This window comes from Nomascus leucogenys, chromosome 14 (assembly GCF_006542625.1).
Source record: "Nomascus leucogenys isolate Asia chromosome 14, Asia_NLE_v1, whole genome shotgun sequence".
NCBI lineage: Eukaryota > Metazoa > Chordata > Mammalia > Primates > Hylobatidae > Nomascus > Nomascus leucogenys.
This window is the reverse complement of record NC_044394.1, coordinates 58519915-58541836: the sequence shown is the minus strand read 5'-3', so window position 1 is coordinate 58541836 and position 21922 is coordinate 58519915. Positions and strand designations below refer to the sequence as shown.

At 43.7% G+C, this 21922-nt stretch overlaps 1 protein-coding gene across 1 annotated transcript in view; it reads right to left on the bottom strand.

Moving 5' to 3' along the window:
- The window catches only part of TET3 (tet methylcytosine dioxygenase 3), a 106803-nt gene that overhangs the window by 22787 nt on the left and 62094 nt on the right, over positions 1-21922 (bottom strand). The window contains exons 4-5 of the mRNA XM_030827703.1: positions 13883-13973; positions 6920-7013 (exon numbers count right to left, since the gene is read on the bottom strand). Of these exons, the coding sequence (XP_030683563.1) occupies positions 6920-7013; positions 13883-13973 (185 nt within the window). The remainder of the gene's footprint in view (positions 1-6919; positions 7014-13882; positions 13974-21922) is intronic.

Sequence of the window (21922 nt, the reverse complement as noted above, 5' to 3'; positions counted from 1 at the left end):
GTTATCCTACAACATTTGCAGAGAAAATGCTGCATACCTGTGTGTTTTTAGTTAACAGGCAAGGGGCTTGGCACTGTGGAAAACAGTCTGGCAATGCCTCCAAAAGCTAAACGTAGGATTACCATATGATCCAGCAATTCCATGCCTAGGAATACACTCAAGGGACTGAGAGCAGGACTCAGGTAGATCCCTGAATACACACGTTCACTACAGCATTATTCGCAACAGCCAAAAGGCGGAGGCACCCCCAGGGTCCATTGGTTGATGAATAGGTAAGTACGACGTGGTATAGACAGACAACCAAGTATTACTCAGCCTTTAAGAGAAACAAAATTCTGATCCATGTTACAACATGGATGAACTCCAAAAACATGCTAAATGAAATAAGCCAGACACAAAAGGACACATAGTGCATGATTCCACTGATATGAGACACCCAGAACAGTTCCATTCAGAGAGACAGAAAGTAGATTAGAGCTTACCAGGGCCTGGGAGAGGGGAGAATGGGGAATTACTGTTAACGGGTGCAGAGTTTCAGTATAGGATGTTGAAAAAGTTCTGAAAATAGACTATGTTGACGCTTGTACAACAATGTGAATGTACTTAATGCCACCAACCTGTACACTGAAAAATGGTTAAAATGTTAGATTTTATTTCTACACAAACTTTTTTTTTTTTTTTTTTTTTTTTTTTTTTTTTTTAGAGTCAGGGTCTTACTCTGTTGCCCAGGCTGGAGTGCAGTGGCATGATCATAGCTCACTGCAGCTTCGAACTCCTGGGCTTAAGCAATCCTCCCACTTCAGCCTTCTTGAGTACCTAGGACTACAGACACACGCCACCATGCCCAGCTAATTGTTAAAAATTTTTTAAGAGACAGGGTCTCACTATGTTGCCCAGGCTGGTCTTGAACTGCTGGGGCTCACGTGATCCTCCTGCCTCAGCCTTCCAAAGTGCTGGGATTACAGACATGAGCCACTGCATTACCACAATTTTAAAAATGTACTACACCAAAAACCATTGAATTATATGCTTCAAGTGTGTGAACTGTATGGTATGAGAATTATATCTCAATAAAGCTACTTTTTTTTTTTTTTTTTTTTTTTAAGCAAGAGCCCTGAGCATCAACTGCTCTGCTGCTCAGGATCCAGGTCTGAGGTCTAGGTTCTCATTCACTCCCAAACACTGTCCTGGTTTATAAAAAGATGTCAGGGCCAAGAGGCCTGGGAGCTGGGGAAGGAGGTGGCTGAAAATTGCCAGAGAATGCCAGATAATTCCATGACCAGATAAGATGTGAGGGCCTGTGGGCAGGGGAAGTATGAGGGTAGACTGGAAAGGGCTCTGAGTGTCAGGCCCAGGGGCAGGGCCTTGAGGTGGGGACTCCATGCAGGATGGTGAGCAGGGAGCTTACATAAAGAGTTTCATGCTTTAGAAAGGGGGGACAGAAAATCGGGAGAAGGGCAAGACGGGGAGACCAGCTGGAACACCATTGACATAATGCAAGCAAAATGAATAAAGTCCTAACTACGGCAGGGGGTAAGGAAACAGGAGAAGAATGGATTCCTGAGGCTGAGGGACAAGGAAGAACCCTGAGTGACTTCCACACTTTGTAGCTCAGGAGACTGAGTGGGCATGGGTATGGTTTACTGGTGAGTTAACTGGGAGCATCCTGAGGCTGAGGTACCTTAGAGCAGGGGTCTCTGACCCCCAGGGTGCGGACCTGTACTGGGTCTGTGGCCGGTTATTAACTGGGCTGCACAGCAGGAGGTGAGCAGCAGGTGAGCGGGCGTTACCGCCTGAGCTCCACCTCCTGTCAGATCGGCAGCGGCATTAGATTATCATAGGAGCACAAACCCTATGTGAACTGCGCATGTGAGAGACCTAGGTAGTGCACTCCTTTTGAGAATCTAATGCCTGAATGGTCTTCCAGGAAACCAGTCCCTGGTGCCAAAAAGGTTGGGGACCACTGCCTTAGAGCACCTCAGTGGTCTCTAAGGATACCCCCCAGAGTGGGTTTGGAGGTCAGGAGATGCTGGGTTGCAGACAGACCTGGTCACGAGTGGGTCGTGCTGGGAGACCCTGAAAGGGGTAGCCAGGCAGGCAATACAAATGAGGAAAGTGGGCTGGATGAAGAAGGTGGGCTGGATCCAAGACTAGTGGGTGGTGTGGACCGAGGCAAAGTGAAAAGCATCTGCCCCATCAACAGCGGGAAGCCAGGCCTTATTGCCATCAACTACCGCCTGGGGCAAATTCCAGCCCAGTGAGGCTAATTCTTCCAATTTTGCAAGAAAAAAATGGAAATCCAGTTTTACATAAAATCCCTCTCCAAAAACATGAGTGCTCCAATTTTCTTTTTATTTTTTTACTGTGGAAAAATATACAAACAATTTACCATTTTAATCACTTCGAAGTACACAGTTTAGTGACATTAGGTATATTCATATTGCTGTGCAACCATTACAACCACCCATCTCTAAAATTTTTTCATCTTGCACAACAAACTCTGTTCATTAAGGAACTCTCCATTCTCCCCTCCTGAAACCACTGTTCTACTTTCTGCCTCTGTTTCTCTTTTTTTTGAGACCGAGTCTTGCTCTGTTGCCCAGGCTGGAGTGCAGTGGCGTGATCTCAGCTCACTAAAACCTCTGCCTCCTGGGCTCAAGCGATTCTCCCCACTGTCTCCAGAGTAGCTGGGACTACAGGCGCGTGCTACCACGCCTGGCTAATTTTTTGTATTTTTAGTAGAGACAGGGTCTCACCAGGCCAGGTGCGGTGGCTCACGCCTGTAATCCCAGCACTTTGGGAGGTCGAGGCAGGCGGATCACGAGGTCAGGAGATCAAGACCATCCTGGCTAACACAGTGAAACCCCGTCTCTACTAAAAAATACAAAAAATTAGCCGAGCATGGTAATGGGCACCTGTAGTCTCAGCTACTTGGGAGGCTGAGGCAGGAGAATGGTGTGAACCCAGGAGGCGGAGCTTGCAGTGAGCTGAGATCGCACCACTGCACTCTAGCCTGGGCGACGGGGTGAGACTCCATCTCAAAAAAAAAAAAGAAAAAAAAAAAAAGAAACAGGGTCTTACCAGGCTCGTCTTGAACTCCTGACCTCAGGTGATCTGCCCACTTGGTCTCCCTAAGTGCTGGGATTACAGGCGTGAGCCACCATGCCCAGCCTACTTTCTGCATGTGAATTTAACTGTTCTAGGTACCTCATGTAAGTGGAATCATACAGTATTTATCCTTTTATGACTTGCTTATTTCACTTAATGTAATGTCGTAACCATGTTGTAGCATGTGCTGGAATTTCCTTCAGACTTTGAAAGGATACTTTGCATGCTGAACAAAACAACCTCTGGCCAGGAATTCCTGCTCTGAGGCACAGCAAGAAGGTTGCTTCCCCACTAAAGCATCAATTGTATTACTCTTTTGAAATGTGTATTTTGGATATCAGTAACACCTGAACACGGTATTAAATCAGATACTGAGTTAGAACTCTCTGTGTGATTGCCTGGCTTCTTGCAGATTAGGCTGAGTGCATCATGGGCATCGACGCACATCTGTGGACACTGATAAGGCCGAGGTCTCTGTGACTAGGGTTTGTGAGGCACTATGGTCAACTTCTGCTCCTGGCCGGGGAAACGCAGCCAATCACACTCATGGAAGAGACATTCGGAGCACTCAAGTCACCCAACCAGTCATGGCTGTGACTGAGGCCATGCCATTCTGGTTTCCCAAATGGCAAACATGCAATGTCATTAGACACAAGCAGACAGCTATCTGTGGCCCATCCTCGCAGGCCCGTGGGTGCACTAAAAAAACCTAAGAAAAACAGCACAGAGGAGTTCCCTACCCACACTCCTATGAAGGAGCCTGGCAGGGTGAAACACACAAACATGTCAAAGTCAAAGGCTGACAGAGGCACAAACACATCCATACCTGAGCAGAGCAAGAGAGACGGCTCCAACTCAGCCACAGGATCCTCAACAGCTCATCCAGCTTCTAGGCAGAATTCCCTGAGCACCAGACCAAGAGTAACACAACCCCCAGCAGAACCCCAGCCCTGTCTTCCCACAGCTCCCACCACGGTGCTTGGTTCTAACACCTGCGGCTTCCTAAGTCTGTTTCACTGTGTCCCTAATGAGCCTACAAGTACCTGCCTTCCGACCTCTGTGGCCTTTACACACCGGTACGGGCAGCATCTCTGGAGTTCTTTCCCAGAGCCCATCTTGCTGCCAGGCGTTGCCTTTGGCATGCCTCTGTTGTTTTGGGCCTTCAGAGTGCAACCAGGGCATGCCTGGAATCTTCCATATTTTGTACGGGCCACCTTAAAATCACAGATGACCAGAGGGCTCTCTGGGCTGAACCACTGCTTCCTAGGTCATCCTCTCAATACACATTTGCTGGGAACCCATGATGTACCTTGACTGTGTCCCCGCATCCTGGCCAGTCAAGTGCAGAACATGTGAGGCACACTGCTTTAAGCTGAAGGTATGGCTGGGGACTAGGGAGCGGCTGAAACACAGGCACGAATCTTGGTTGGAAAACAAAAGCCAGGCTCTGGACACCAGACCAGGCGGGGTGGGGACATGCACAGGAGGCACTGGATGCCTACACTCACCCGTGGCCACAGAACCGGCTCTGGGCTCCTGACACTACACTGCCACCAAGAATAATCCGCCTTCTAAGCATCCGTGGGTCACTTTCCCTGCAGGGCAGGGAGAAGGAGCACTCAACCCCTCTTCAACTTCCAAAGAAGGTGGAACTTTTTAAACCAAGCCCTCTTACCAAAACATAGGGTATTTGACAGTTGTGTAGCAAAAAGAAAACCCCAGAAATCCACCACACTAAAGGAGATGGCCAGAAAACAAAAAGCCCTCAGCACTGCCGTTTTCTTGCCACTACAATAGTTCTGTGACTGACCACCCATTTGCTCCTCCCATAAAAAAATGTATTTCCTCTCCTTTTCTCTTCACTCATCAGACATGGGAAGTCCCACCCTCTGCAAACACTATCAGCACCTTCTATGCTCACCCACCAGGGCTCAGTGACACCCACGAGTTGTTCCCTCCTTGAATGTAACCTCCAGTTCACTGTGCCCATGTGCCCTGCTCTGGGCATCCGTCCACAGACCCCAGAGCAATGGCATACTGAGGACAACGTTCCTGCCCCTCCATCCTCCTGCCTTCCTCCCCAGCCCCAGGAACTGGCCCCGGTCTGCAGGCAAACGTGCTCTTCCCAGCCCTCAGCAGGGCCACACGAGCCCTGGCCAGGGCTTATCGCTTTACCACTGTATCCGGGGTCTAGAAATGCATCTTCTTTAAGCCACCCACAGGACCAGCTATTCTTTAAGGGGCCAACTTTCTTGAAGCTGGAAAAGTCTCTAACTCTACCTATGCTCCAAGATCTTCATTTTTATGTCCAAGACTTTGGAATTCCTCAATGACTGCATGAATTAGCAGGAGAAAGGGGCAGCTGTCACTCTATAGCTGACGTCTGTCAGCTTTCTCTGATGGGTTCTCTGGGGAGGTAACACCCTACCATGATAAGCCACATCAGACTTCTCACTGCAATGACCACCTCTTATGAGGGTGGGGGCAGCCTGCTTCTTCATACTTATGAATACACTAAGTGATTCCAGATTCTTTGGTTGTATATAATTCTGCAATGCTGACTAAAAATTGCTAAAAATAGTAAACTTGGTAGTTCAAGTTCAGACACCTTTTATTTTCACCAAACACAAAGACACAAAGGCACAGGGTGTATACCAGGTAAAAACAGGCACATATATCCTATGCATGTTGTAGCATATGTTAGAATTTCCTACAACACGCACAGATGGACATATGCTGACAGGGGTTATCTTACCCGCCTCCCTCACAGTCAGCCACGGGTCTGTCCACCCAGCCTCTCTGCCTTTGCCCACATGATTCTCCTCACTGGGAATGCTTCCTTCCTCTCCTCAGCCTGACTAGTAACGGGCCAGTATTCATGGCCCCTGGCACGCTCATCTCGGGAAACCTAGCCTGAGCATTCCTCCTCCTCTGAACCACAGCATCAAGTCTGCCTCTCAATGACCCCAGTCTCCACGACTTTTTTTCATATGTCTCTAGAGCACAAACAGCTTGAACACAGGGACCGAGCCCTCGTCTTACACCCATACCCACTGCCCAGCACAGCGTGAGGCTGAGCTTGCAGGCACCCGAGGAACCTGGCTGCTCCTCCTCAGCACTTGTTCTGCAGAGGCAGATGCTCTGCTATTTAAAGATCTCCCTGTGGACTGGGAGGGCAAGGTCAGAAGGACTCTGGTGACTTGGGGTCTGAGTCACTGATGTTCTCCCTGCGGAGATGTCTAGGCTGCCTGGTAGGAAATTGCTTAGAAGCAAGGCAGAGGCAAGACTGGCCCACAGTGCTGCCCGGAGCCCTGGCTTCTTCCCTCAGGTTGGATCTCAGCATGCCAGCCTTCAGGTTTGTCTCTGGCTTCCAGGCAGCAGACAAAAGCACTGGCAACTCCAGGGCACATGGAAGGGGACAAGGAGTCTGACAGTCCACAGTGGAGCCCAGCATCGGGTCATGACAGCATCCCCAGCTTCCCCTTTCCTACCCCTCCAGCCCTGAGCCACGGGGACAGGATGAGCCGAGTGTGAAGACTAACACAGTTCCAAGCCTAACCCAAGACTCGGGGACTGGCATTTAAACAAGATGAGGACAAACAGCTGAGGCTGGGGGAAATGACCCTAACCCTGAGCCAGATTCCAGCTCTAAGGCTCCCCTGGACAGTCAACATGTTGTCTCCTACACACCCACCTGGCCCCCGCCCCCGCCTGCTCAGCTACATGCAGCAAGGGGAACCAGGCACAGCCGTGGCCATGCAGCAAGGGGAACCAGGCACAGCCGTGGCTCTTGAGTGGGCTCAACACTCACCCACTTTGCAATGGGACAGCCGCGGGAGCTCTTTCCCTCCTTCCCCGTGTAGATGACCTTCTCAATCCGGATGGCTTTCCCCTTCTCTCCATACCTGAAGAGGGAGACAGAAGCCACCATTAGCACAGCAGAACCCCAAAGGAGAACAACTTTTGGTTAGAAGGCAGCCTCAGTGTGCGTTTGTTTGAGTTTCTGGTTACTGTCGGGGGCAACAGAGAAGAAAGAGAAAGGTTTAAATGTTATTTGGTACCTAAAGGCTCTGAAGACACAGCGGCCACTTCCAGGCTTCCAGGTTCACCTGCCCCTTCTCTGCTCCTGCCCATTGGGCCCCCTCTGATCCAGGGCAGAAGGACAGCTGAGCAGAATGTCCCTGATCATTACCTCCGAACTCCAGAAGGGAACTGAAACCAAAGGCTAAACACGGGCATTTGTATCCAGCCCTGTTAGCTGAGTCACCCTGAGAGTTAACTATTTATAAATATAATAAATAAAATAAATGGCGGAACCCTTCTTATTCTCTTTGAATAATCCCCAGCTGACATTTGACCATGATGATGACAAACAGCTGAGGTTGGGGAGAAGCGGCTCTACTAAGCACAAACGCCAGCTCTGAGGTTCCCCTGACAGTAAACACATCTGGTTCCTGCACACGTCACCTGCCCTGGCTCCCCCACACACTCAGGTCTTCAGAACCCCAGCTCTCTAGGACTGTCTAATCAACCACACTATATTCAGAGATGGTGCAACTATGGCCCCTGGAGTTGAACTGACTTATCCAAGGCCGCACAACTACAAAGAGGCAGCAAGTGGTCTAAGCACAGCCCTGGACATCAGACAGACTTGGGTGTGAGTGCCAGCCCTGCCACTGTCTTGCTATATAACTGTGGCCAAATTACTAAACTTCTCTAAGCCTCAGTTTTCTCATCTGTAAAATGGAGATTAAAATGGTCCCCACCTCCTGGGCTTGGTAAAGATCAAACAATAGTCCACAGGGAGTATATTATTTAAAGTGCTTTGAAGTTCCTGGCATGAGGGAACAGTCCAGTAAACTGTAATTATTTTTAATAATGTAAAAGCCATCTTACAGAATCTTCTTATTTTTAACAGTTTTTTAGTTTCAAGTGCAATGCCATATCACCTGCAGATAATGGTCATTTGCCACCTATTCCTTTCTATTCTTTATAGCTCTAGCCTGACTCTTGTCTCTCTGAGATGGCCAGGTGCTTTCTTTTTTTCTTTTTGAGACGGAGTCTCACTGTCGCCCAGGCTGGAATGCAGTGGTGCAATCTCGGCTCATTGCAACCTCCGCCTCCCAGGTTCATGCAATTCTCTGCCTCAGCCTCCCGAGTAGCTGGGATTACAGGGGCCCACCACCATGCCCAGCTAATTTTTGTATTTTTAGTAGAGACGGGGTTTCACCATGTTGGCCAGGCTGTTCTTGAACTCCTGATCTCATGATCCACCTGCCTCAGCCTCCCGAAGTGCTGGGATTACAGGTGTGAGCCACGCATGCCAGGCCTGGCCAAGTTTCTGAAGGGCTTGTGGGCATCTCTGCTTACTTCCCGACTTTACTGAAAATGTTTCCAACGATTCATCACTGAGCATGAAACTGGCTAACTTCGGGAAAGAGACAGATTTCCTTACTTTGAAGGGTGCTACTAAGAGTCTCCTGTCCTAAGGATTTTTAATCAAGAATTATTTTTATAAAATATATTTTTAACACATAAGGAGACAGATGATTGAATGTTTTTTATTCGAGCAATTAACACAGCATACTATAACTATCCTTGTATTTCTGTAATAAATTCAATTTGATCATGGCATGTTATTTTAATATACTGTTTCATAGAGCATGAATGTTATCATAGCTTCTACAGTTCAGAATACACATATTCTTTATCTTATCCACTCCACTTCTAGGAATCTCCACCCCAGAAATAACTGTACAAATGCACCAAGCTTTAGGAACAAGATAATTCACTGTCTCATCAACAATAGAAAAATGAAACAACTTATATGTCTAACATGAGACTGGTTAAATACATTATAATAAATTTCACAAAAAAATATCAATTTTCATGCGATGAAAAACCATGTCCCATCAAAAATGATTAGGTAGAATTGTATGTACTGACATGGAAAGAAATTAAGTGGGGGGAAAAAGCAAGCTATAGACAGTGGGTATAATGGACCACATTGGGTTTAAAACTTCTCTATATACATATTAATACATTTATCTCTGTATATATACAAATATCTTTGTAAATGCTTAGAAAATATTGAAAAATAAGCATCAAACTTTAGAGCTTTATTCATTCTTTAGACTTTTAAAGCCTTTGTTTCATTTTTATAATTGAAAAAGAGAACAGAGTTTATAAATTTTTTTTAATTAATGAATTAATTTTTTAAAACAAGCTCTTGTCAGGCCACGAAGATTTTTTTTAAATGCTGATCTAAGGTTCCTCTGAGTTCCATGTTCTCTATTTCACTCAAGATCTTAGCAAAAGGGTGAAAAGTGTTTCTGATAATTACAACATTAAAATTCTAAGGCTCTGTTCATCTCTTATAGAAAGCGTTTGGAGACAGGACTCAGAGGTTTATATAGCGTGGTCTGGATGAAGAGGAAAAGATCACATAATGCTGCTTTTGTCTGGTTCCTGGACAACTTTCATTTCAACAAGCATTTATCAGGAAGCCACCTATAAGGGCAGGGCCTGGGCCCCTGGTGTGTCCTGGAGATCCCTGTTGGGAGAACAGCCTGAGGTGACCACACTCCTCTCGCTGAGACGGAAGCACTATCGCATTCCTCGCAGGAGGGTGAGCTGAGGACACTGCCACCACTTTCCAACCAGGTCCTTCCCCACCATCCCGCCCCTGTGAGAAACATGTCCTGCAGTGAACCTCGCATTAGACAAATAAAAGGGGCAAGCACTGTCTGATCAGCTAGACTTAAAAAAAAAAAAACACACACACACACACACACACACAAAAACAAAAACAGAACTGACTGTCTCTTTGTGTTTAAAGACAGCCAATCAATTCTCACTTTAGCTCTTTCTTCTTAAGTGCCTTACTTTTTGCCCTATCATGAAGAGGCCCTTCTAGTATTCAGATTAACTATTAGACCCTCGACTAAGTCTGCATAGATAGCCTGAAATCTTATTCTAAAGGATAACTAATCATCCAAGCCAATCATCTTATTCTAAAGGATAACTGGCTCTCCAAGGGTGGTCCCAGGGCCAGCAGCATCAGCATCCCCTGGAAATTTGGCAGGAATGGAATATAGATTCTCAGGTCCCATCCCAGACCTGATGGGTCTGAAACTCAGGTGGGGCCCAGTCATCTGTGCTTTAACAAACCCTCTGGAGACTCTGAGGCCCACTGAAGTCTGCAACCACTGCTGTGAGGCTTTGCCTTTTCAGGATTGTCTCTATCACACAGTAACGAGACCAGTTCCCCCAAATCTCAGAGAACCTGCTAGCGCAGTGTTGGTTCTTTGTTTCTAGAACAAGCATTTAATGAACTCCTAGGCTGCAGAGAATCTCCTTCCCAGACAGAACACACAAGGATCTGTGCTGTGCACATGTCAGATATGGGTTTGACAACTGACTCCACTTACCTATGAAGATAAGGACCTCGGTACCCACAAAGTATGACGCTCATAAATAAGTTGGGACATTTTAGGATTTGCTTTCAACCTTCCCCTCCTTTCTCCAAATCTTTACTGGAAAAGCTAAGAGAACCAGGTTTCCCTGATTTCAGTTTATTTCCCCTCCCTGCCTTCAGCCAACTCCTGACAGCAGAGCAGTCCTGAAGAGAAAGGGTTGAGGAAGAGTCTAGGAAAAGAGACAGCCTAGACCTACCATTCACAAACTAGACCCCTACCCAGGGGATCTGCATCAACCACTCATTACTCTCCTTGTTCCAGAAAGGATCTTATGAAGATGTCTATAAGATAAAACTAACAGGTGATGAAATCAGAGTAAAGGGCAAAAAAAAGGTATGCTGGTACACAAAATACAATCAGTGGGGTTTTGTGTGTATTTTTGAGAGATAAGCCTGGAATATCTTGTTATATGAGAAATTCAAAAAAGGCTTGTTAGGATCATGTCAAAAACAAAACAAAATAAAACAAACAAACAAAAAAACCCAGAGGAATGAACCTGAATAGGTTCTATGGGCCAAAGATGAGAAATTATCTTCCTCCTGATGGGGTACACAAATCTGGCTCCAAGTTTACTAGCAGGCAACGTAAAGATGGAACTGCAATCTGTTACATGATGTGCAAGGTCCTTAAGATAAAAATAAACCAGTTGCTAAGGAAAAACACAAGTATTCCTGGTCTTGAGAGGAATTCCTCCCTTGGATCAGTTTCTGAAGAATCTACAGCTGGCTGTTATTTTTAAAGCAATCAGGGGGAAAAAAAAGACATATTTCAACCTTATCTTACCAAATTTCAAAGATCTCTTGATCCTTGTTTCAAAATACTTTTCTATAATGAAAAGTTGTTTAAGAGAGCTGTCTGGAAATCTTATAAAATTGTTACTCCAAAATACCCCAGAACAAAAAACCTGCCCCAGATCAAACTTGTACGTTTGACTCCCCTGCAGCAAATGATAGTGTCAGGATTCCTTACAAAAATCACCGGCCCAGAAGCTGCCTGGTCTAATCTGCAAACTACAACACACAGGCATGTGAGCACATGCAGGCAAGCACGACAACACTATACACAGCTTCAAATCTGTCTCATGCTCATGGACTCAGAAGTGCCCTCTTACCAGGCTGGAATTTACAGATTGGTGAATATAAATGTTCCCAGATGGTCTAGGAAATTAAGAGTGATGACTGCAGATCACTGTCCTCCATGTATCTTACCTTTTATTTATTCAGAGAAGCTGTTATTCAGCTCAAAATCATGTTCCCTGCTACACAGACAAGAGTATCTGGCTCCTTGCCAGGCACGGTGACTCACACCTGTAATCCCAGCACTTTGGGGGGCCAAGGCAGGCAGATTACCTGTGGTCAGGAGTTTGAGACCAGCCTGGCCAACATGGTGAAACCCCGTCTCTACTAAAAATACAAAAATCAGCCGGGAGTGGTGGCACGTACCTGTAGTCTCAGCAGCTACTTGGGAGGCTGAGACAGGAAAATTGCTTGAACCTGAGAGGCAGAGATTGCAGCGAGCCGAGACCACACCACTGCACTCCAGACTGGAGGACAGAGCAGATTCAGTCTCAAAAAAAAAAAAAAAAAAAAAAAAAAAACAAGAAAGTATTTGGCTCCCATGGTCAGACAAAATCTGGTTCCCAAATTTGCGACAACTCTAAGCCACGCAGCTTTCCACTTATCTGTATGTATATGTATGGGCAAGCATATGCTTATGTCTACATCATCTTAGCTTTCATTATAAAAATACTAATGTGGCTGGGCGTGGTGGCTCACGCCTGTAATCCCAACACTTTGGGAGGCCGAGGCAGGCAGATCACAAGGTCAGGAGATCAACACCATCCTGGCTAACACAGTGAAACCCCATCTCTACTAAAAATACAAAAAATTAGCCAGGCGTGGTGGCAGGCGCCTATAGTCCCAGCTACTTGGGAGTCTGAGGCAGGAGAATGGCATGAACCCGGAGGCGGTGCTTGCAGTGAGCCGAGATTGTGCCACTGTACTACATACAGCCTGGGTGACAGCACGACTCCATCTCAAAAAAAAAAAACAAAAAACAAAAAACAAAACAAAACAAAACAAAACTAATGCTTGTTCTAAAAAATGCAATCAGTGCATTTGTCTGTCAGGTAGTTAACGACTATCTACCTTTTCCGTAGTACTCATGACAAGCACTAAGTGTTTCCATACATCAATTCAGTTTATCCTCACAACACTCCTACAGTGTGTTTTTATCATCATCTCTATTTTGCAGATAAGAAAACTGAGTCACAGAAGAGCAGAACTTGCTAGGGACTCAGCAGTGAGTGGCAGGGCCAAGACTGGGCCTCAGTCTGGCTCAAGTCCCTGCTCTCAGCCCCTGAGCCACAGACTCGAACTTAGAGTGTTTACTACCTGCCGTGGACACGCACATGGGTTTCCAAGTCTGTATCTGTATGAACTGCTCAAAAACCACAACTAGTAAACAGAAACCCTAGAGTCCTGAATTTGAATTGGGAGTGTCAATATAAACTCATGATGTATGTAATCACTATGCAGTAACAAAAATGAAAAATCCAGATTCAACATAGCTCTTTCTACTTAAGCAGCCTAAAAACAATGAACAACCCCGTGTAGTCATGAGTGCCCCTAGTAGACAGAGTCTGTTTTCTAAATACTTTTTCCTCCAATAAAAGGAACCAGGACTTCTTGGATAAACGTACTTTGTGAACCCAGGATATCTTGTCATATGAGAAATCAAGAAAGCTGTGAAAGAATCCTACGATCCTGTCCAAAGGATTTAGGGGACAACCTGAGTAGGTTTCCACTGGCCAGGAGTGAGACATTACATTCCTCTTCGGGGGGGTAAACAATTCCAACTATGAGGTAGTTTTGGAAAAAAAGGAAAAATAACCTGATCTCAATCAGGGCTTTCGGTCTAACTACCAATTTATAGGACACAGAGGCATGTTAAACACTTTCAATGATACCACAATACCACGGGAAAGCTATCAGCAAAAGCTATCAGCAAAATTCAGATGCAGGAAACTAACTCTACAGGACATAGAGCCATATAACCATAAAAACATTTCAAGACAGAGAGAAGCAGGGGGACATGAATTGGGCAGACCTACAGAATGAAAGAAACCCAGAAACAATGGAAGTGAGGATCCCACAGTCAGCCTTCCCTAACCCCGCTATCAGGGTTTCCTTTCTGTATATTGTCTATTACAAGGCAATGAAAAATGAGAGGTGCTTAATATCCATATTTCATTAACAGCACACCCATTTCTCCTTGGACATCTGTGTATCACTCACCGCTCCTCCATGAGTTCCCGGATAGAGGCGACCGTGGGGCCAGATCCCAGGTGAGTATAATATGGACCTTCATCTTTCTCCACTATTTGTTCTGCAGAAACACAGAGAGTAAACATTTTTAGAATATCAATTAGCCAATATTAATTTAGAAAGGCAAACCACCAACAGAAAAGTTAATAGGCATGCTAGAAAACAGGAAACCCACATGGCTTATGAACATGTGAAAAGGTGTTCAACTCCATTAGAAATCAGGAAACACAAATTAAAATCACAATAAAACACCATCACATATGGACCAAATTGGCAAAAATTAAACAATCTGATAAAACCAAGTGTTGTCAAAGCTGTGATCTAGCACTTTGGGATTCCGCCTACCATTATCCAATAAAGCTAAACACTTGCATCCTGCCTGACCCAGTAATTCCATTTCTAGATACACACTCAAGACCAGGGGTCAGCAAGCTACTTCCCTCCAGTGAGCCAACACACCCAGCCAAAAACATTTTGTTAAGTGAAAGAAGCCCTCCTGGGTAAATACCCAATCAGACTGAAGACAGAGGCTCAAACAGATACTTGTATGCCAATGTTCAGAGCAGCATTTATTCACCACAACTAAAAGGTGAAAACAACATAATCATCCATCAGCAGGTGGATGGATACATAAAATGTGTATGTCCCCATGACAGAATATTACTCAGCCAAAAAAGGAATGAAGTTTTGATACATGCTATTACAAGGATGAACCTTGAGAACATTATGCCAAGTAAAATGAACCAGACACAAAGGATAAATACTGTAGGATTTCCCTGATATGAATTATCCAGAAGAGGCAGATTCCTAGAGACAGAAAGTAGATGAGAGGTTTGCAGGGGCTGGGAGGAGCAGGAAATGAGGGGTTATTGCTTAATGGGACAGAGTTTCTGTTTAGGCTGATGAAGTTTTGGAAACAGATAGTGGTGTCAGTTGCACAATATTGTGAATGTAATTAATGCCACTAAACTGTACACATAAACATGATTAAAATGGCAAATTTAAGTTATACATACTTTACCACAATTTAAATAAAAGAAGTTCTGATACATGCTACAATATGGATGAACCTTGAAGATATATATTTTTTTTTTTTTTTGAGATGGAGTTTTGCTCTTGTTGCCTAGGCTGGAGTGCAATGGGGTGATCTTGGCTCACTGCAACCTCCGCCTCCCAGGTTCAAGTGATTCTCATGCCTCAGCCTCCCAAGTAGCTTGGATTATAGGCATGCGCCACCACACCCAGCTAATTTTGTATTTTTAGTAGAGACAGAGTTTCACCATGTTGGCCAGGCTGGTCTCGAACTCCTGACCTCAGGTGATCCACTTGCCTCGGCCTCCCAAAGTCCTGGGATTACAGGCATAAACGGCTGTGCCCCGCCAAAAACATTTTGTTAAGTGAAAGAAGCCAGATACAAAACAGGTCACACATTGTATGATTCCATTTATATGAAATACTCAGAAAAGGTAAATCTATAGAAACAAAAAAGCAAACTGGTGGTTGTTGCCAGAGGCTGGGGGCTGGGGGAGTGGGGATGGGTAGGAATGAGGAGTAACTGCTTAATGGGTAACAGGGTGTTTTTTTGGAGTCATGAAAATGTTTTAAAACTGGAGGGAGATGTGGTTGTAACAACATTGTGAATGTACTAAATGCCACTGAATTGTTCACTTTAAGATGGTTAATTTTACGTGAAGCTCAACTCAATCTGTAAAAAGGAACAAACCATTCATGTAACAACATGGATGAATTTTAAATGAGTTTTTCTAAGTGAAAGAAAACAGACCCAAAAGGCTACATAGTAGCAGCTTTGGAAAACAGTGATTTGGCTGGATATTAGGAGGCTAAAAACAAAAAAACTATACACACAGTGTGCATCTACTGTACTACAGTTGGTAAGTTTGCTTCATATCTAAGAAGACATGACAATTAAATGTAATAGAGTATCCTACATTGAGTCCTATCACAGAAAAAGGACCATTGGTGGAAAAATTGATGAAATCCAAAAAGTCTGTAGTTAACAGTATTGTATCAACATTAATTTCTTCGTTTTAAATATACCATAATTACGTAAGACATTTACAAGAAAGAGGAGGTATATAAAGGGTATACAGGAACTCTCTACACTAACTTCGTAACTCTCCCATAAATGTAAAATTATTTCAAAATAAAGTATTAAAAAAGTAAAAGAAAAAAACCGACAGTGAGCCATAATTTCCTGATCCTTAGAAATCTTAGTCACACACATTAAAACCCACATACAAAGGTTTTCACAGCAACACTGTCTGCAAGAGTCAAAGCTGCAGACAGCCTGCTGTGGACTGACTGTTTGTGTCCCTCCCAAATTTGTATGTTGAAGCCTAATCCCCAATGGGATAGCATTTGGAGGCAGGGCTTTGGGGAGGTAATTAGGTCAAGAGGGTGGCACCCTCCTGAATGGGACTAGTGTCCTTATAGGAAGGGATACCAGAGAGCTTGCTTCCCTTCCCTCTCCCCTCCTGACTATGTGAGGATATAGCGAGGAGGTGGCTGTCTACATGCTGGGAGAGGGCCCTCAATGGACACCAGATCTGCTGGTGCCTTGATCTCAGAATTCTCAGCCTCTACAGCTGTGAGAAATCAATGTTCATTGTTTAAACCACCTAGACTATGGGATTTTTTTTCTAGAGACAGGGTCTCACTCTAGTGCCCAGGCTGGAGTGCAATGGCCCGATCACAGCTCACTGCAGCTTCGACCTACTAGGGTCAAGTGATCCTCCCACCTCAGCCTCCTGAGTAGCTGGGACTACAGGTGTGCACCACCACGCCTGGAAAATTTTTGTATTTTTTTTGTAGAGGCAGGGTTTTGCCATGTTGCCCAGGCTAGTCTCCAACTCCCGGGCTCAAGCTATCTGCCTGCCTCGGCCTCCCAAAGTGCTAGGATTACAGGCTTGAGACACTGGAACCGGCTGGTATTTTTGTTAAAATAGTCCAAATAAAGACACAACCCATAATTCAGCAACAGTGGAATGGATTTCTCTTGAAATGCAGTAGTCATATTATGGAATATATTCAGCAATGAAAATCAGAAACCTGCAACAGCACGGTTGACTACAACAGCACAGTGAGTAAAAGCAGCACAACGCAGATGATACTGTCTAGCTGTGTCCCCACCCAAATCTCATCTTGAATTGTAGCTCCCATAATTCCATGTTGTGGGAGGGACCCAGTGAGAGATAACTGAGTGAATCATGGAGGCAGTTTCCCCCATACTGTTCTCATGGTAGTGAATAAGTCTCATGAGATCTGATGGTTTGATAAGGGGAAACCCCTTTCACTTGGCTCTCATTCTCCCGTCTGCTGCCATGTAAGACGTGCCTCTCACCATGATTGTGAGGCCTCCCCAGCCATGTGGAACTGTGAGTCCATTAAACCTCTTTTTCTTTATAAATTACCCAGTTTCAGGTATGTCTTTATCAGCAGCGTGAAAATGGACTAATACAGCAGAATACTGTTAAGATTCCATTTAAATGATATTCAATAACAGACTCAAACTATACTGCTTAGAGATCCATAGTGAGTAAAAACTACTAGGCTGAAATATGAAATTGCAGTCAATGATTTTTGACCTATCAAAAAATGATAATTTTATATGGTTCAACTTAATGAAAAGAAAAGCAAGGAAATCATTGTCACAAAAGTTAAGAGAATGGTTACTTCTAGGGGATGGAAGAGGAATGTGATTAGAAAGGCATACAGGTCTGGGCACGGTGGCTCACACCTGTAATCCCAGCACTTTAGGAGACCGAGGGGAGGATCACTTGAGTCCAGGAGTTTGAGACCAGGCTGGGCAACATAGTGAGACCCTGTCAATACAAACAAACAAATAACAACAATAAAAACCTAGCCAGGCTTGTTGGTATGTGCCTATAGTCCCAGCTACTTGGAAAGGTGAGGCAGGAGGATCACTTGATACCAGGAGTTCAAGGCTTCAGTGAGCTATGATTGCACCACTGCACTCTTGCCTGGGTGACAGAGCAAGACCCTGCATCAGGGAAAAAAAAAAAAAAAAAGAAAGGGCATAGAGACGACTCCTGGGGGGGCTAGAAGTGGTCTATTTCTTGATCCAGGTGGTGGTCACACAGGTTCATTTTATAAAATTTTATTAAACTCTACGTGAATGTTTCTGGTACTTTCCTATGTTATATAAATCACAATTTTTTAAATGTAAAAAATTAATTTAATACCTATTTTATCCAGATCATTATGCTCAGCTTTATGGGGCATACGAGATAGAATAATACCTGACTGTTGCCTTTAAAAACTGTATGATCTAGCCAGGCAGACAAGACCTACACATAAGACACCTAATGGCATTTCCTATTAATAGGGAAAGATAAAACTTTCAATGTATAGTGTTAGGACAACTGGGGGAAAAAAGTTTGATCCATACTTAATACCTTATCCCCCAAATCCATTCCAAATGGCTGAAAGATTAAAATACAAAAAAAATTAAACTATACACGTGCTAGAAGGAAAAAAATGGAAGTTTTAAAAAATAATCATGAAGAAGGGTCTTCTCTAAATATGACATAAAATTCCAAAGCCACTCCCAAAAATAAATAAATAAAACCTTGATAAATCGACTAAAGAAAAACTTTGTAATAACTATTGAAAGTCAAGCTTAAAGACAAACATCACACTGGGAAGAGAGATCTGGAACTCACATCAGTCAAAAGGCTAATTTCCTTAATATATCAAGAGCTACTATAGCTGAACAAGGTCAACAACACAAGAGAAAAATGAAAAAAAGATACCAATGGTTCTTGAAAAATGCAAATGGCTCAAACACGCATAAAGCTACAATGAGATGTCATTTTCCCTCTTTCAGAGGAGTCCCTATCAAAAAGTCTGATAAGTCATTGTGTTGGTGAGGATACAGGCAGTATAAAGAATAATTTAGCAATACATTAAAATGACAAATGCATAATCTGTTTGAATTAGCAATTTCAAAGAATTTCAAATTACTCAAAAAATTTATTTCTAGGAATTTGGTTATAATTGTGTATGTAAAAAATGACCTATGTAACAAGAATACTCATTATATCATTGTTTGTAATGGAAAAATATCAGAAATAACCTAAATGTCCATTATTATGGACTAGTTAAATGCATTACAGCATATCCATATAATGAAATATTGAGCAGTTGTCAAAAGGAATTAAGCAGCTTCAGATTTACTGACAGAAAATGACCTCCAAGATATTTTAAGTGGGAGAAAAAAAAATTTCAGTACAGCATGTGTAAGATGCTACAGTTCGTGTACAACCACACATACATTTGTACATACACACACGTACAAGCATAAAGGTATATACATATGTCATTACGAACTCTTAAGAATAGCAGAGTAAAAGCAAGTTTAAACTGAGTTCAGTTGTGTTCCAGTAAAACAAACAAACAAAAAAACGGTTAGCCACGGAGTGTGCAGCCAAGCAGATGACCTGACCTGATCAAAGTAGCTTGCCACTGACGGCGTCTACTCATGGAGGCTCCTCACCCCTCCCTACTGTCCTGGGTCAGGCTCTTGCCTCAATTATCGCCATGATCTCCTAACAGTTGGTCTGAGCCCTCCTGAGTCATCCTACCCAATACCACCAGTTATAGTCCCCAAACAGAAATCTGTTTACATCACTTTCCATTGATGATGCCACGCTGGACAGAAGACAGAATCCAAATTTCAGAACGTGGTCCACAAAGTCCCCGCCACACCATCTCCACACACCTCCCTGCCTTGCAACCTGTCCCAGCCACCAAGGGCTCTGCCACACAACCACTCGGTATCCCATGTCCTTAAATATGTTTTCTCTAAATATGTTTTCTCATTGACAACAGTGCCTTTCTGGATCTTTTTTGGAAAAACTCATTTTCTTTTCCTTTCTTTCCTCGCAGCTCCAGCTCTAAGAAAGGGCCTAGTTTAAATGCCACTTTTTCTGTGAAGCCCTATTGAACTTTCTCAGGCTGTTTTCCCTCTGGACTTCTAAAGCATCTTGTATACAATGTCAATTATCGAGGCATGTATATACATATTACATAATTGTTACATAATTATTAATGTAGCACAGAATAACAACTACTGATCTTGTAGACGGAAACCTGGGCAACTACAATGAGTTACCTTCCCAACCTCTCTAATCCTCATGCCTCTATGTGTAAAATACACAAAGGGCTTAGCACAGTATTTGGCACATAACATAAGCTCAATAGGTAGGTGTTGTCCAGGCTCCGCCAAACAAATTATGTGACTGTGGGCAAATTACACAACCTTTATGAGCCTCAACGTAGTTAAAATAATGTTTTTACTTAATAGAATTGTTGAAGATTAGATGAGATGCAAGGTACCAGTGCTTAAACATTTCATGAATGAGTATTTTCAACTAAAGAGTTAGAAATGACTCATTCCAAATGGGCACTATTTTGAACCACAGAATAGAATTACAGAAGGGTGCATGTGTAGAGGTGGGGAGAGGAGAAGGCCAAGGGAGAGCAGGGGGGAGTGGGGAGGGAGAGGAAGAGAAAGAGAATATGAGAATGTGGGTGCTGGAGGCAGTGGTCTGAAAGCTCTTTATAGGTGCTAGGAGACCACACGGTATACAGAAAATAGAACATAAGAATATGCCAGAACTTCTGGGCTCTGTTCCAGTTTCTATTGTCTGGAGAAAATTCAAAGTAACAAATTGACTGCAGGGTCTTATGCTGGGAAGAGAAACATCATGTAGCTTTTGGTGACGACCTTCTGCCCTAAGTCACAAAAACTCAAAACTTACATGGTTAAGGACAGAGAAAGGAAATTTTCAAGGAGAAGGCACAAACTAAATCTTAGCAACTCCATCCCAATAGCTGGAAAACAAGATACGAAGATCTAAAACCAAGACAACCTAGAACTGGCTGGTCAGGTTTCTCTGGGAAGGCCACTAAAACACAAAGGGCAGAGAAAGCTCCAAGTGCCAAACAAAACCAAAGCCACTTTCAGCAGTTTACAGGGCAGCCCAAGGAGTCTCTTAAAAGCATTGTTTCTTTTACTTATGTCTCCTCCCTTGAGTATAAGGGAAAAGATATTCTAGAAAAGAAATCAGACAACAAAGTTGCTGACTTACAACAAAATTATAAAACTAGTATACATGTACAAATTTAATTATCCTCATATATGTTATATGAGGATATATATTATAGATATCATTATATATATTATCTTCTGTGCATGCATATGTGTAACATATATATACACACTACCACCATCGATTTCTTGTTATGTAAATGTCTCATTTTCATACAGTTTTCATTTTATATATCAAATAAATGTTATATACGGTACTTAAAGGATCCTGAGCTAGGAACGAAGATATTAAGTATCTTATTAAGTATAAGATAAAGGAGATACAAATATAAAAATCAAAGAAGTAAAACCTCTGTACTGTTAAGTCTGAATTATAAATATCATTATGAATTCGGGTCCTGTCCACTGGAGAAACATAAGAGCAATGACATTCTAGTAGCTCTAAGTACCCCTAGCTCTCTGGCTCTCTGGTTTTGATTTCTAAACACCATTATCCTTTAAAAAGAACCAGGTGGGCCGGGCACGGTGGCTCACACCTGAAATCCCAGGACTTTGGGAGGCCAAGGCAGGCGGATCACGAGGTCAGGAGATCGAGACCATTTTGGCTAACACAGTGAAACCCCATCTCTACTAAAAATACAAAAAATTAGCTGGCATGGTGGCAGGTGCCTGTAGTCCCAGCTACTCAGGAGGCTGAGGCAGGAGAATCACTTGAACCTGGGAGGCAGAGTTGCAGTGAGCTGAGATCGTGCCACTGCACTCCAGCCTTGAGACACAGCAAGCCTCTGTCTAAGAAAAGAAAAAAGAAAAGAGAAGAGGAAAGGAAAGAAAGGGAAAGAAAAGTAAAGAAGGAAAGAAAGAGAAAGAAAGAAAAAGAAGGAAGGAAAGAAAGAAAGAAAAGAGAAAGGGAAGGAAGG